The sequence below is a fragment of the Littorina saxatilis genome, linkage group LG4 (genome assembly GCF_037325665.1).
Source record: "Littorina saxatilis isolate snail1 linkage group LG4, US_GU_Lsax_2.0, whole genome shotgun sequence".
Taxonomy (NCBI): Eukaryota; Metazoa; Mollusca; class Gastropoda; order Littorinimorpha; family Littorinidae; genus Littorina; species Littorina saxatilis.
The window spans coordinates 69440648-69453147 of record NC_090248.1 but is presented as its reverse complement, the minus strand read 5'-3'; the positions used below and the strand labels follow the sequence as shown (position 1 = coordinate 69453147).

At 44.3% G+C, this 12500-nt stretch overlaps 1 protein-coding gene across 1 annotated transcript in view; it reads right to left on the bottom strand.

The window, feature by feature from the left end:
* LOC138965496 (uncharacterized) overlaps positions 1 to 12500 on the bottom strand; it is a 76891-nt gene that overhangs the window by 55579 nt on the left and 8812 nt on the right. Inside the window, exons 3-5 of the mRNA XM_070337670.1 lie at positions 9435 to 9608; positions 7721 to 7837; positions 4560 to 4793 (exon numbers count right to left, since the gene is read on the bottom strand). Coding sequence (XP_070193771.1) covers positions 4560 to 4793; positions 7721 to 7837; positions 9435 to 9608 — 525 coding nt within the window. The remainder of the gene's footprint in view (positions 1 to 4559; positions 4794 to 7720; positions 7838 to 9434; positions 9609 to 12500) is intronic.

The following is a 12500-nucleotide window of genomic DNA, read 5'->3' as shown; positions in this document are numbered from 1 at the left end:
TGACTAATGCTGAGCTCAACACTGTCGAATTTGTTTGCAAGTTGTTGGTTTAGTTGCACTGTGGTCGTTTTCATCATTTCTGTCAGAGCTGTAAACTGTCTCTCAATAGTAGTTGTTTGATCTTCCATTTTAGCTTCCATGTTTTGGACAGCCAGTTCCACGGCACTGGGAGGGCCTGGGTTTGACTCAATATCACCACAAAGTAACAAGAGAAATCTCCCATTAGGGGAAGGGTGAGAGGAAAGCGGAATGTTGTTTGACATGTCACTGACCGACCGGGTAGCGAAAGACGACATCGCGAAGTCAAGGCGATAGTCTTTTCTTTGCACAGCACAAAACAAAGCAGAGTCAAATGACAGTGAGTTGGGAGTATCATAAATGCAGTACCTTGTTGTGAAAATGTCCTCACAAAACATCATATGCACACAGTATGGAGCACAGAAGAGCAACACCGCTGACAGCGTAATCCAGGTGAAAAACACAGCGATCTCTCTGCCACTGTACACATAGTCCACTGTCGCGTCACTTGCACGGGCTTTTCGTAGGGCTTTTGTCACCTTTTTTTGCAACAAACACACCAATACTGCACTGAATCTTCCTATTGCACATCGGTAAGCTTCTATGCCAATTGCCATGGTTGCAAAAGCTTAAGAAACTGTCTAATTAATCAAATGAAAGCAAATTATTCGAGACAAGAAATTTTCGTGTCAAGCCGCGCTGAGCTCGTGTTCACCTCCAGAGAGAGAGAGAGAGAGAGGGGGGGGGAGAGAGAGAGAGAGAGAGAGAGACAGAGAGAGACAGAGAGAGACAGAGAGAGGATAACTACATGTGTGCCTAATATCATACTTCAAACTGTGAAACAGACACATTTTGGAAATACAGCTGTAGGGTTAACTTGGTTTAGGACGATCGGTTTTTACCTGGAAATAATTAGACAAACAAAACCACGTGAAATAATTGGCCAATCACGATTAGCGAGCGACATGTCTGCACGCCACAAGGGCTACAATATCTTTCGGGTTTGTTGGCCAAAATACCATAAACTACATTGTAAGCGCCCATTATCGAAAAAACACCAACTAAAACTGTGTATAGTGTACTGTACCATGTAACCCCCCACATTTAAACCAATGGTGCCCCCCCCCCCCCCCCCAAGAAGTTATTTTCCTCTTATTCTTTAAAATCCGCAAAGCAATACGTACATATTATTCAAGTGAATAATGACAGGATGCTGCGTTGCAGTCATGCCGTGGTTTTCACTTTGCCACTGCAGTCTCTGAATAGACATGCCTAAAATTGACGAAGTTTTGGGAGATACATTTGATATTGCAGAGCTCGACCTTGGGGGATTTACAGAAATCGAGTGAACAATCTGTTGTTTGATTACGCTGTGTTTGACATACACCTTACCCCCCCCTCCCCCCCCCCTCCACAGATGACTTTGATCAGAGCAGAGATCTGAAGCGAGCAAATGAACTGACTACAGATATCATATTCCATTTTGTGATTTCTGTTTAGACATACACTGCTAATACCGTAAAGTACCGAGTATAAGCACATGACATTGTAAACGCCCAGCCCCCACTTTGGAGCAAAATCCGTGCAAAAGGTGAAGTACCGAGTAAACGCCCACCCCCCACTTTTGCATGGCTAAAAAAAAACCCACCGAAAAATCGAGAACAGGGAGAGAGAAAAGGAATGCCGAAGAATGTCGTGTCAGAGTTGCTTCCCCTTGTTTTGGCGCTTGTTTACAAGAAAATGCCGAAGCCGCGAAAATCTTACACAGTAGAATTCAAGTGGACTGCTCTGGAGCAACTTGACAGACACGGGAATGTCAGTGCCACGGCCGAAGAGTTTGGTGTGGACAGAAAACAAATTAGGATGTGGCGAGCTAACAGAGATGTCAGAGATGTCCTTCTGCAGCATGAAACTGGCAGAGAAAAGCGAAAGTTGAAACTGCACCCTGGTCGGACTGTGAAGTCGGAGGAGTTGGAGGTGATACTTTTTGAGTTTCTACAAGAAGAAAGAAGCGGTTAGAAATAAAGACTTGCAGAGAAAAGCGCGACAGATAGGGGCGGGTCTGAACCTTCAAGACTTTGATGCGTCAAACATGTGGCTACCGTGGAAAAAAACAGCACCATGTATCCATTCGCCTCTATACGTCCAGTAACCAGAAGGTGCCGGCAGATTTTGAGGAGCAGCTCCTGCACTTCAGAAGAAATATCCTACGACTTCGTCACCGCCACATGTACGCATTAGGACAAATGCTAAACATGGACCAAACAATGGTCAGGTTTGACATGCCACCCAGCTGCACAAATGAGATCAAAGGATCAAAGCGGGTGCGCATCAAGACAACGAAAACAGAGAAGAGGGGTTTTACAGTCGCCCTCTGTGCCGCTGCTGACGGCAGCAAACTGCCAGCGTTTCTGATCTTCAAAGAACGCACTGGAGAGATTCCTCGACGTGTCCGCCAGCATCTCCAGATTCCAGCCAACGTCCGCGTCACAGCGACACGAAATGGCTGGATGACACGGGACCAAGTTTTGTCCTGGACAGAGCGTGTGCTTGGCCCCTCAGAGACTCGGCGCCTGCTTCTGCTGGACCACTACGCCGCTCACAGGGTAGCTGATGTAACGTGGATGGCAGAGCCCAGACCCCCCACTGCTGCAGGCAACCTGAGGCAGCCCACCCGCCAGGACGTCGTCAACTGGGTGGGGAGAGCCTGGGACGGCGTTGGACGTGACGTCATCACCAAGGCCTTCCTCAGGTGCGGTGTGTCCAATGCCCTGGACGGCAGCGAGGACGATCAGATCCTGGAGTGGTTCCCAGCGGAGATCGGCGTGGCACTTCCTCACGACGGCGACGCCGCTGCTGCTGCTGAGGAGAACGCAAGCGACGCGCGCCAGTCTGACTAGTGATGAAGAATCACCTGCTTCAGACTCTGATAAAGCAATGTAGACAGTTAACGATTGTTGTTGACAGTTTCAAGTTGTTATGTTTTTCAAGTTCAAGTTTTAAGTTGAAGTTGAAGTTTTTTCAAGTTGTTTTTGAATAAAAAGCCGTTTTTGTTGAATAGACATGCTTTCAATGTGTTCATTTACGAGTGATGGTGTGTAAGCCTTACGTATGTCTGTCTGCGAGTTTAGAATTGTTATAATACACAAAATATTTTCATGTTGCTTCACATTTGCTTTAGTTTGAACAAACATAACACTTTACATACCAGGTGGTATCATTATATGAATCATGTCTCCATTGCAATGAAGAATATGTTCGTGCATAGGGTCAAGTACCGAGTATAAGCCCACCCCCCACTTTTGTCCGAAACTTCGTGCAGAGGGGGGGTGGGCTTATACTCGGTACTTTACGGTACTGGTTAATCGAAGCAGATCTTGAGTCACCATTTTCAGTTTCCATTTGAGTTTTGTGCATTTCTTTCTAAAAAAAAGCATGACGCAAAGGGATTTCTGTGGTTTGTTTCCAGGTTCTATTCTGGCAAGGTATTGGCATACACGAGAACGCGTGTGTGTCACAGAGAAAGAGGGTAGACATTTTTGCACAGAAACATATCCTGGTAACATATTTCATGTGATCAAATACCGCTTCTTCTTACGATGAACTGATCCTGCAGAGGATACAGTACCAAGTAAACGCCCACACCTTACTTTCGATCCACAATGGTGCATACGGGGGGTGGGCGTTTACAATGTAGTGTACGGTATTTACAAGGGTGAGCAACTCTTCTACAACCCATAGAGACTTGACAGAGTGTGTTCCAATCATTGTGTATTGAAGATGAGTCTGTAAAAATGCAGACAGCGTTCCAATCATTGTGTATTAAAGATGAGTCTGTAAAAATGCAGACAGCGTTCCAATCATTGTGTATTGAAGATGAGTCTGTAAAATGCAGACAGCGTTCCAATCATTGTGTATTGAAGATGAGTCTGTAAAATGCAGACAGCGTTCCACACATTGTGTATTAAAGATGAGTCTGTACAATGCAGACAGCGTTCCACACATTGTGTATTAAAGATGAGTCTGTAAAATGCAGACAGCGTTCCACACATTGTGTATTAAAGATGAGTCTGTAAAATGCAGACAGCGTTCCACACATTGTGTATTAAAGATGAGTCTGTAAAATGCAGACAGCGTTCCACACATTGTGTATTAAAGATGAGTCTGTAAAATGCAGACAGCGTTCCAATCATTGTGTATTGAAGATGAGTCTGTAAAATGCAGACAGCGTTCCAATCATTGTGTATTGAAGATGAGTCTGTAAAATGCAGACAGCGTTCCAATCATTGTGTATAAAAGATGAGTCTGTAAAATGCAGACAGCGTTCCAATCATTGTGTATTGAAGATGAGTCTGTAAAATGCAGACAGCGTTCAAATCAAGGGAACACCGTGAGAAGGTGGAGAATACCAAGGGACATGCTATCATGGAGACACAGAAAGAAAAATCGATTATCGACGATAAATCATGGCATCAATTTTTGACGATGACATTATTTGTTTTAAGTGGAAATAATAAGACATATCAACGTGTAGGTGTTACCTCCTCCGCGACGGTAGATAATGACAGAGTTGACAGTGTAGTCTTTGCCCAGGTCCACCTCCCAGTAGGGCGAAGTGTCACCAGCATCAGTGTGTATACAGTTCCACTGTGTGGAGTCACTGGTGTATCCTGGAGCGCTGAACGTGGTCCCCGTGATGCCGTTCACTGCGTACGACGCTTCCGATTTCCTGTAGTAAGAACTCATACTTGCTGGCTTGTTCAATGCGACGTTCACTGAAAAAAACATAAACATAGACACAGAAAACGGTATTACATCAAATGATACATTAATTAAACACGCACGCACGCGCACACTACATAAAACGGTACTACATCAAATGAGACATAAATTAAACACGCACGCGCACACTACATAAAACGGTACTACATCAAATGAGACATAAATTAAACACGCACGCGCACACTACATAAAACGGTAATACATCAAATGAGACATAAATTAAACACGCACGCGCACACTACATAAAACTGTATTACATCAAATGAGACATAAATTAAACACGCACGCGCACACTACATAAAACGGTACTACATCAAATGAGACAAATATTAAACACGCTCGCGCACACTACATAAAACGGTTTTACATCAAATGAGACATAAATTAAACACGCTCGCGCACACTACATAAAACGGTATTACATCAAATGAGACATAAATTAAACACGCACGCGCACACTACATAAAACGGTATTACATCAAATGAGACAAATTAAACACGCACGCGCACACTACATAAAACTGTATTACATCAAATAACACACACACACACACACACACACACACACACACACACACACACACACACACACACACACACACACATACACACACACACACGCACGCACGCAAGCATGTCGTAGTTCTCGCATGTAAATTGGACATTATACTTGAGCAGTGATCATGAAAGTTAATTTTAATCATGTAAATCAATACTCTGACAATAGAAGCAACCACTCTATATTTGTCTTTGGTGTGCTGCAAGATGATTGCTTCCCCTGAATACCATTTTCTGAGCTTTGGTCTCATAGTTATACCTAATGGGCCTGTCACACGACCGTTTTAAAGCCAGCGTATGCCGACGTATGAACATACGCTGGCGTACGCTGAACTATCGATGTTTTTTTCAATCTTTGGCGTATACATAGCGTATTCATAACGAGTTGGACGTATACATAACGTATTAGTAACGTATGCAGAACGTTTCAATAACTTACAGATAGCGTACACCAACGTATGCTTGGCGTGTTGCCAGCGTTCACAACTTATGCCCAACGAATGCTTAGCGTGTTGCCGGCGTTCACAACGTATGCCTAACGATAGTCTTGCGCGCAACAGCTTATCGCTGACGATCACATGTCGTCGCCGCTGCTAATGGATAGAACGTATTTCGGAAGTTTTGTTTTATTAGATATATTTCGGAAGTTTTGTTTTATTAGACATGACGCCATGCGATCACGTCATTTGTTCTATAAATCGCGGGAAATCGGCAAGTAATTCTGCAAATTTGGTGAGTAGAAACTGTATTAGTTCTTCCTTGTTATGTAACGGTAAATCAAGTGGTAAGTTCTGTACTCTCTGTGCAGAATGTCGTGTCCATGAAGAACTGTTTATACGGCAGAAGTGTTGCTTGCGTTCGGAATGTCTCAGCACTATCTACAGATACAGATATTTATCGACGTATGAGTAACGTACAAGTAACGTGTGTGAACGTGTGCCAACGTATGCAGTGCGTATGAACCATACGTCGAGAATTTTTGTGCATGCACAAAACTTTGCTGCGTGCTCAGCGTACTACGACGTATGCCAGCGTGCTTCAGCGTCCTCTTAACGTATACAAAACGTACCCATAACGTATTCGACGTACGCCAGCGTACTTATTCAAATGTCCCATACGTCGGCATACGCAGGCTTTAAAACGGTCGTGTGACAGGGCCATTACTTTAGACAGGAAATAGTTCACTGAATACAAGCTACTGAAATATTGCCAACATTATTGTCTACACAGTCTAATAATCATCTTTCTCCAAACACAAATCCAAATCTGAGTGACAAATACGTGTACTTTTGAGGACATTATTTGTACGATTGGTCAGAACCGTTACAGAACCATATGTTTTGTATTTGTACGATTGGTCAGAACCGTTACAGAACCATATGTTTTGTATTTGTACGATTGGTCAGAACCGTTACAGAACCCAGGGCCGGACTAGGCGAAGAGGAGGGGGGGGGGTTGCCAGTGGTGGCCCAGGGGGACATCCCCCCTGGCGGCAGGGGCGGATCAGTTCATTTTATGACTGGGTTTTTTCAAAAGTATATTGTGAAGATATGGGTGTGAAGGCGCGAAGCGCCGAGCCGACGGCGCGAAGCGCCTAGCTTGCTAGGGGGGTCCGGGGGCATGCCCCCCCGGAAAATTTTGAAAAAAAGGATGCAAAATGGTGCAATCTGGTGCATTCTGAGGATGATCATTAGGCCTACCAGTTTCAGGCAGCAGATTTTGTCACTGATTAATACCCCAAAAATTGAAACTCAATGTAAAATAAAGAAATGCATACCTCATTCAATATTTTTATTTTTTGGCTGGGGGGGGTCCGGAAACCCTAGAACCCACCCCCCCCCCCTCGTTGTGGGGGTCAGGGGGCGAAGCCCCCTGAAGCTGACGGGTAGGTCATATTCTGAGATAGGAAAATGGTCGCTCCTTGCATGAAACGGCATAAAATAAGCAATAATAAAAAAAATTAAATAAGTAAGGTACATGTTTAGGCTAGGGGGGGGTTGCGCAACCCCCATAACCCCCCGGTAGTCCGGCCCTGGAACCATATGTTTTGTATTTGTACGATTGGTCAGAACCGTTACAGAACCATATGTTTTGTATTTGTACGATTGGTCAGAACCGTTACAGAACCATATGTTTTGTATTTGTACGATTGGTCAGAACCGTTACAGAACCATATGTTTTGTATTTGTACGATTGGTCAGAACCGTTACAGAACCATGTATTGTGTTTGCAGTCTGCTTACTGTCAGAACAACTTTGTTCATAGTGTTGCTGAAAGGTATTCTGACGGTATTAGTACATTCATATATTTTGAGAAATGGAAAAATGACAATGTTACGTGCATGTTGACAGGGCACCCTTACCTTGGTGACAGTCGTGTGGTTTGTCGCAGACACCATGATGATCATCGTCACAGCATATTACGTCACGGTTTCTGTGACAGGTTTCATCACACGCACAGTAGTCCTCCAAGGTCACGTCTGAAGTAGGACAAGGACGCATCTTTTATGGTTAGACACGCGGTGCAATAGACAATAGGCTCGGTGTGCAATAGACAATAGGGTCGGTGTGCAATAGACAATAGGGTCGGTGTGCAATAGACAATAGGCTCGGTGTGCAATAGACAATAGGCTCGGTGTGCAATAGACAATAGACAATAGGCTCGGTGTGCAATAGACAATAGACAATAGGCTCGGTGTGCAATAGACAATAGACAATAGGCTCGGTGTGCAATAGACAATAGACAATAGGCTCGGTGTGCAATAGACAATAGACAATAGGCTCGGTGTGCAATAGACAATAGACAATAGGCTCGGTGTGCAATAGACAATAGACAATAGGCTCGGTGTGCAATAGACAATAGACAATAGGCTCGGTGTGCAATAGACAATAGACAATAGGCTCGGTGTGCAATAGACAATAGACAATAGGCAATAGGCTCGGTGTGCAATAGACAATAGACAATAGACAATAGGCTCGGTGTGCAATAGACAATAGACAATAGGCTCGGTGTGCAATAGACAATAGACAATAGGCTCGGTGTGCAATAGACAATAGACAATAGGCTCGGTGTGCAATAGACAATAGACAATAGGCTCGGTGTGCAATAGACAATAGACAATAGGCTCGGTGTGCAATAGACAATAGACAATAGGCTCGGTGTGCAATAGACAATAGACAATAGGCTCGGTGTGCAATAGACAATAGACAATAGGCTCGGTGTGCAATAGACAATAGACAATAGGCTCGGTGTGCAATAGACAATAGACAATAGGCTCGGTGTGCAATAGACAATAGACAATAGGGTCGGTGTGCAATAGACAATAGACAATAGGGTCGGTGTGCAATAGACAATAGACAATAGGGTCGGTGTGCAATAGACAATAGACAATAGGGTCTGTGTGCAATAGACAATAGGGTCGGTGTGCAATAGACAATAGGCTCGGTGTGCAATAGACAATAGGGTCGGTGTGCAAGAGTCGAGGTAAGAGACTTTGGGCCGGAATAAGCTGAACCCTCAATGCAGTTTATCACGGACTGAAGCCCCCAAACTCGACTCATGCATTACGACATTTGGCACAAGCATGGCGTGATTTCACACTTTACAGATAAGTATACAAATAACCGTTCTTCTTGTCTTCCTCGTCATCAGCATTATCATCATCTTCAACACCATGGTCGTCATTAGCAACGGCATCATCATCTCCACCACTTCAGCAAAAGCAGGATCATGTTATGTAATAATGTAAAATACCTTACGGTTCAAAACAATAACTGTACATTTTTCTTCTCCACTTCTTTATCATGACCACAATCATCCTTATGACTTGTTTTCATCTTCACCGTTTTCGTCAGCTGCAGTGGTAAAAGGAATACAGTTGACATGAATTTATGTGTCTAGAGTTTCTGAATGTGTACATTCTATAGATCTGCTGGGCGGTTACTTAATACATGTACAACAAACGTTAGTTTTGCCGTTTGAATTGAAACTTTAACGTCGCTTGCTTTTCTTTGCATTCCGTGATGTCTTCGTTTACGCTCCCATTAAAAAGTGTGTCAGCAGATTAATATACTCACCATACACTTTAATGAGACACAACGTGAAACTGCTTTCGTTTGATCTTATCCGGAGCGTATACGTGGAATGGTCACCTTCCCAAATTGCCACGATGTTCTGATCAATGTCCGTGTGCTTTTTGAATGAGTGCGTCGTTGATCCGAAGGATAACTGGATGTTTCTGTAGTCCGTGCCTGCAAATACAAAGTATGTACGATGACTGTTACATTGTCCAGTAGATGTAAGAATCTACTAATGTAATTCTGTTTAATAGCCATTAGTGCCCAACATGTAATAATAAAACGAACGTCATCACCTGCAACCTGATTCATTTTGCCTTCAAAGAGTGAATGATTCAGAACGACAAGTCAGTGTGTGTTGTTCTGGGAGACGGCTAGAACAAGTCAGTGTGTGTTGATCTGGGAGACAGCTAGAACAAGTCAGTGTGTTTTGATCTGGGAGACAGCTAGAACAAGTCAGTGTGTTTTGATCTGGGAGACAGCTAGAACAAGTCAGTGTGTTTTGATCTGGGAGACAGCTAGAACAAGTCAGTGTGTGTTGATCTGGGAGACAGCTAGAACAAGTCAGTGTGTGTTGATCTGGGAGACAGCTAGAACAAGTCAGTGTGTTTTGATCTGGGAGACAGCTAGAACAAGTCAGTGTGTTTTGATCTGGGAGACAGCTAGAACAAGTCAGTGTGTTTTGATCTGGGAGACAGCTAGAACAAGTCAGTGTGTTTTGATCTGGGAGACAGCTAGAACAAGTCAGTGTGTTTTGATCTGGGAGACAGCTAGAACAAGTCAGTGTGTGTTGATCTGGGAGACAGCTAGAACAAGTCAGTGTGTTTTGATCTGGGAGACAGCTAGAACAAGTCAGTGTGTTTTGATCTGGGAGACAGCTAGAACAAGTCAGTGTGTTTTGATCTGGGAGACAGCTAGAACAAGTCAGTGTGTTTTGATCTGGGAGACAGCTAGAACAAGTCAGTGTGTTTTGATCTGGGAGACAGCTAGAACAAGTCAGTGTGTGTTGATCTGGGAGACAGCTAGAACAAGTCAGTGTGTGTTGATCTGGGAGACAGCTAGAACAAGTCAGTGTGTGTTGATCTGGGAGACAGTTAGAACAAGTCAGTGTGTGTTGATCTGGGAGACGCTTAGAACAAGTCAGTGTGTGTTGATCTGGGAGACGGTTAGAACAAGTCAGTGTGTGTTGATCTGGGAGACGGTTAGAACAAGTCAGTGTGTGTTGATCTGGGAGACGGTTAGAACAAGTCAGTGTGTGTTGATCTGGGAGACGGTTAGAACAAGTCAGTGTGTGTTGATCTGGGAGACGGTTAGAACAAGTCAGTGTGTGTTGATCTGGGAGACGGTTAGAACAAGTCAGTGTGTGTTGATCTGGGAGACGGTTAGAACAAGTCAGTGTGTGTTGATCTGGGAGACGGTTAGAACAAGTCAGTGTGTGTTGATCTGGGAGACGGTTAGAACAAGTCAGTGTGTGTTGATCTGGGAGACGGTTAGAACAAGTCAGTGTGTGTTGATCTGGGAGACAGTTAGAACAAGTCAGTGTGTGTTGATCTGGGAGACAGTTAGAACAAGTCAGTGTGTGTTGATCTGGGAGACAGCTAGAACAAGTCAGTGTGTTTTGATCTGGGAGACAGCTAGAACAAGTCAGTGTGTGTTGATCTGGGAGACAGTTAGAACAAGTCAGTGTGTGTTGATCTGGGAGACAGCTAGAACAAGTCAGTGTGTTTTGATCTGGGAGACAGCTAGAACAAGTCAGTGTGTTTTGATCTGGGAGACAGCTAGAACAAGTCAGTGTGTTTTGATCTGGGAGACAGCTAGAACAAGTCAGTGTGTTTTGATCTGGGAGACAGTTAGAACAAGTCAGTGTGTTTTGATCTGGGAGACAGCTAGAACAAGTCAGTGTGTGTTGATCTGGGAGACAGCTAGAACAAGTCAGTGTGTGTTGATCTGGGAGACAGCTAGAACAAGTCAGTGTGTGTTGATCTGGGAGACAGCTAGAACAAGTCAGTGTGTGTTGATCTGGGAGACAGCTAGAACAAGTCAGTGTGTGTTGATCTGGGAGACAGCTAGAACAAGTCAGTGTGTTTTGATCTGGGAGACAGCTAGAACAAGTCAGTGTGTTTTGATCTGGGAGACAGCTAGAACAAGTCAGTGTGTTTTGATCTGGGAGACAGTTAGAACAAGTCAGTGTGTTTTGATCTGGGAGACAGCTAGAACAAGTCAGTGTGTGTTGATCTGGGAGACAGCTAGAACAAGTCAGTGTGTTTTGATCTGGGAGACAGCTAGAACAAGTCAGTGTGTGTTGATCTGGGAGACAGCTAGAACAAGTCAGTGTGTGTTGATCTGGGAGACAGCTAGAACAAGTCAGTGTGTGTTGATCTGGGAGACGGCTAGAACAAGTCAGTGTGTGTTGATCTGGGAGACAGTTAGAACAAGTCAGTGTGTGTTGATCTGGGAGACGGCTAGAACCAGTCAGTGTGTGTTGATCTGGGAGACAGCTAGAACAAGTCAGTGTGTGTTGATCTGGGAGACGGCTAGAACAAGTCAGTGTGTGTTGATCTGGGAGACAGCTAGAACAAGTCAGTGTGTGTTGATCTGGGAGACAGCTAGAACAAGTCAGTGTGTGTTGATCTGGGAGACAGCTAGAACAAGTCAGTGTGTGTTGATCTGGGAGACAGCTAGAACAAGTCAGTGTGTGTTGATCTGGGAGACGGCTAGAACAAGTCAGTGTGTGTTGATCTGGGAGACGGCTAGAACAAGTCAGTGTGTGTTGATCTGGGAGACAGCTAGAACAAGTCAGTGTGTGTTGATCTGGGAGACGGCTAGAACAAGTCAGTGTGTGTTGATCTGGGAGACAGCTAGAACAAGTCAGTGTGTGTTGATCTGGGAGACGGCTAGAACAAGTCAGTGTGTGTTGATCTGGGAGACAGCTAGAACAAGTCAGTGTGTGTTGATCTGGGAGACGGCTAGAACAAGTCAGTGTGTGTTGATCTGGGAGACAGCTAGAACAAGTCAGTGTGTGTTGATCTGGGAGACGGCTAGAACAAGTCAGTGTGTGTTGATCTG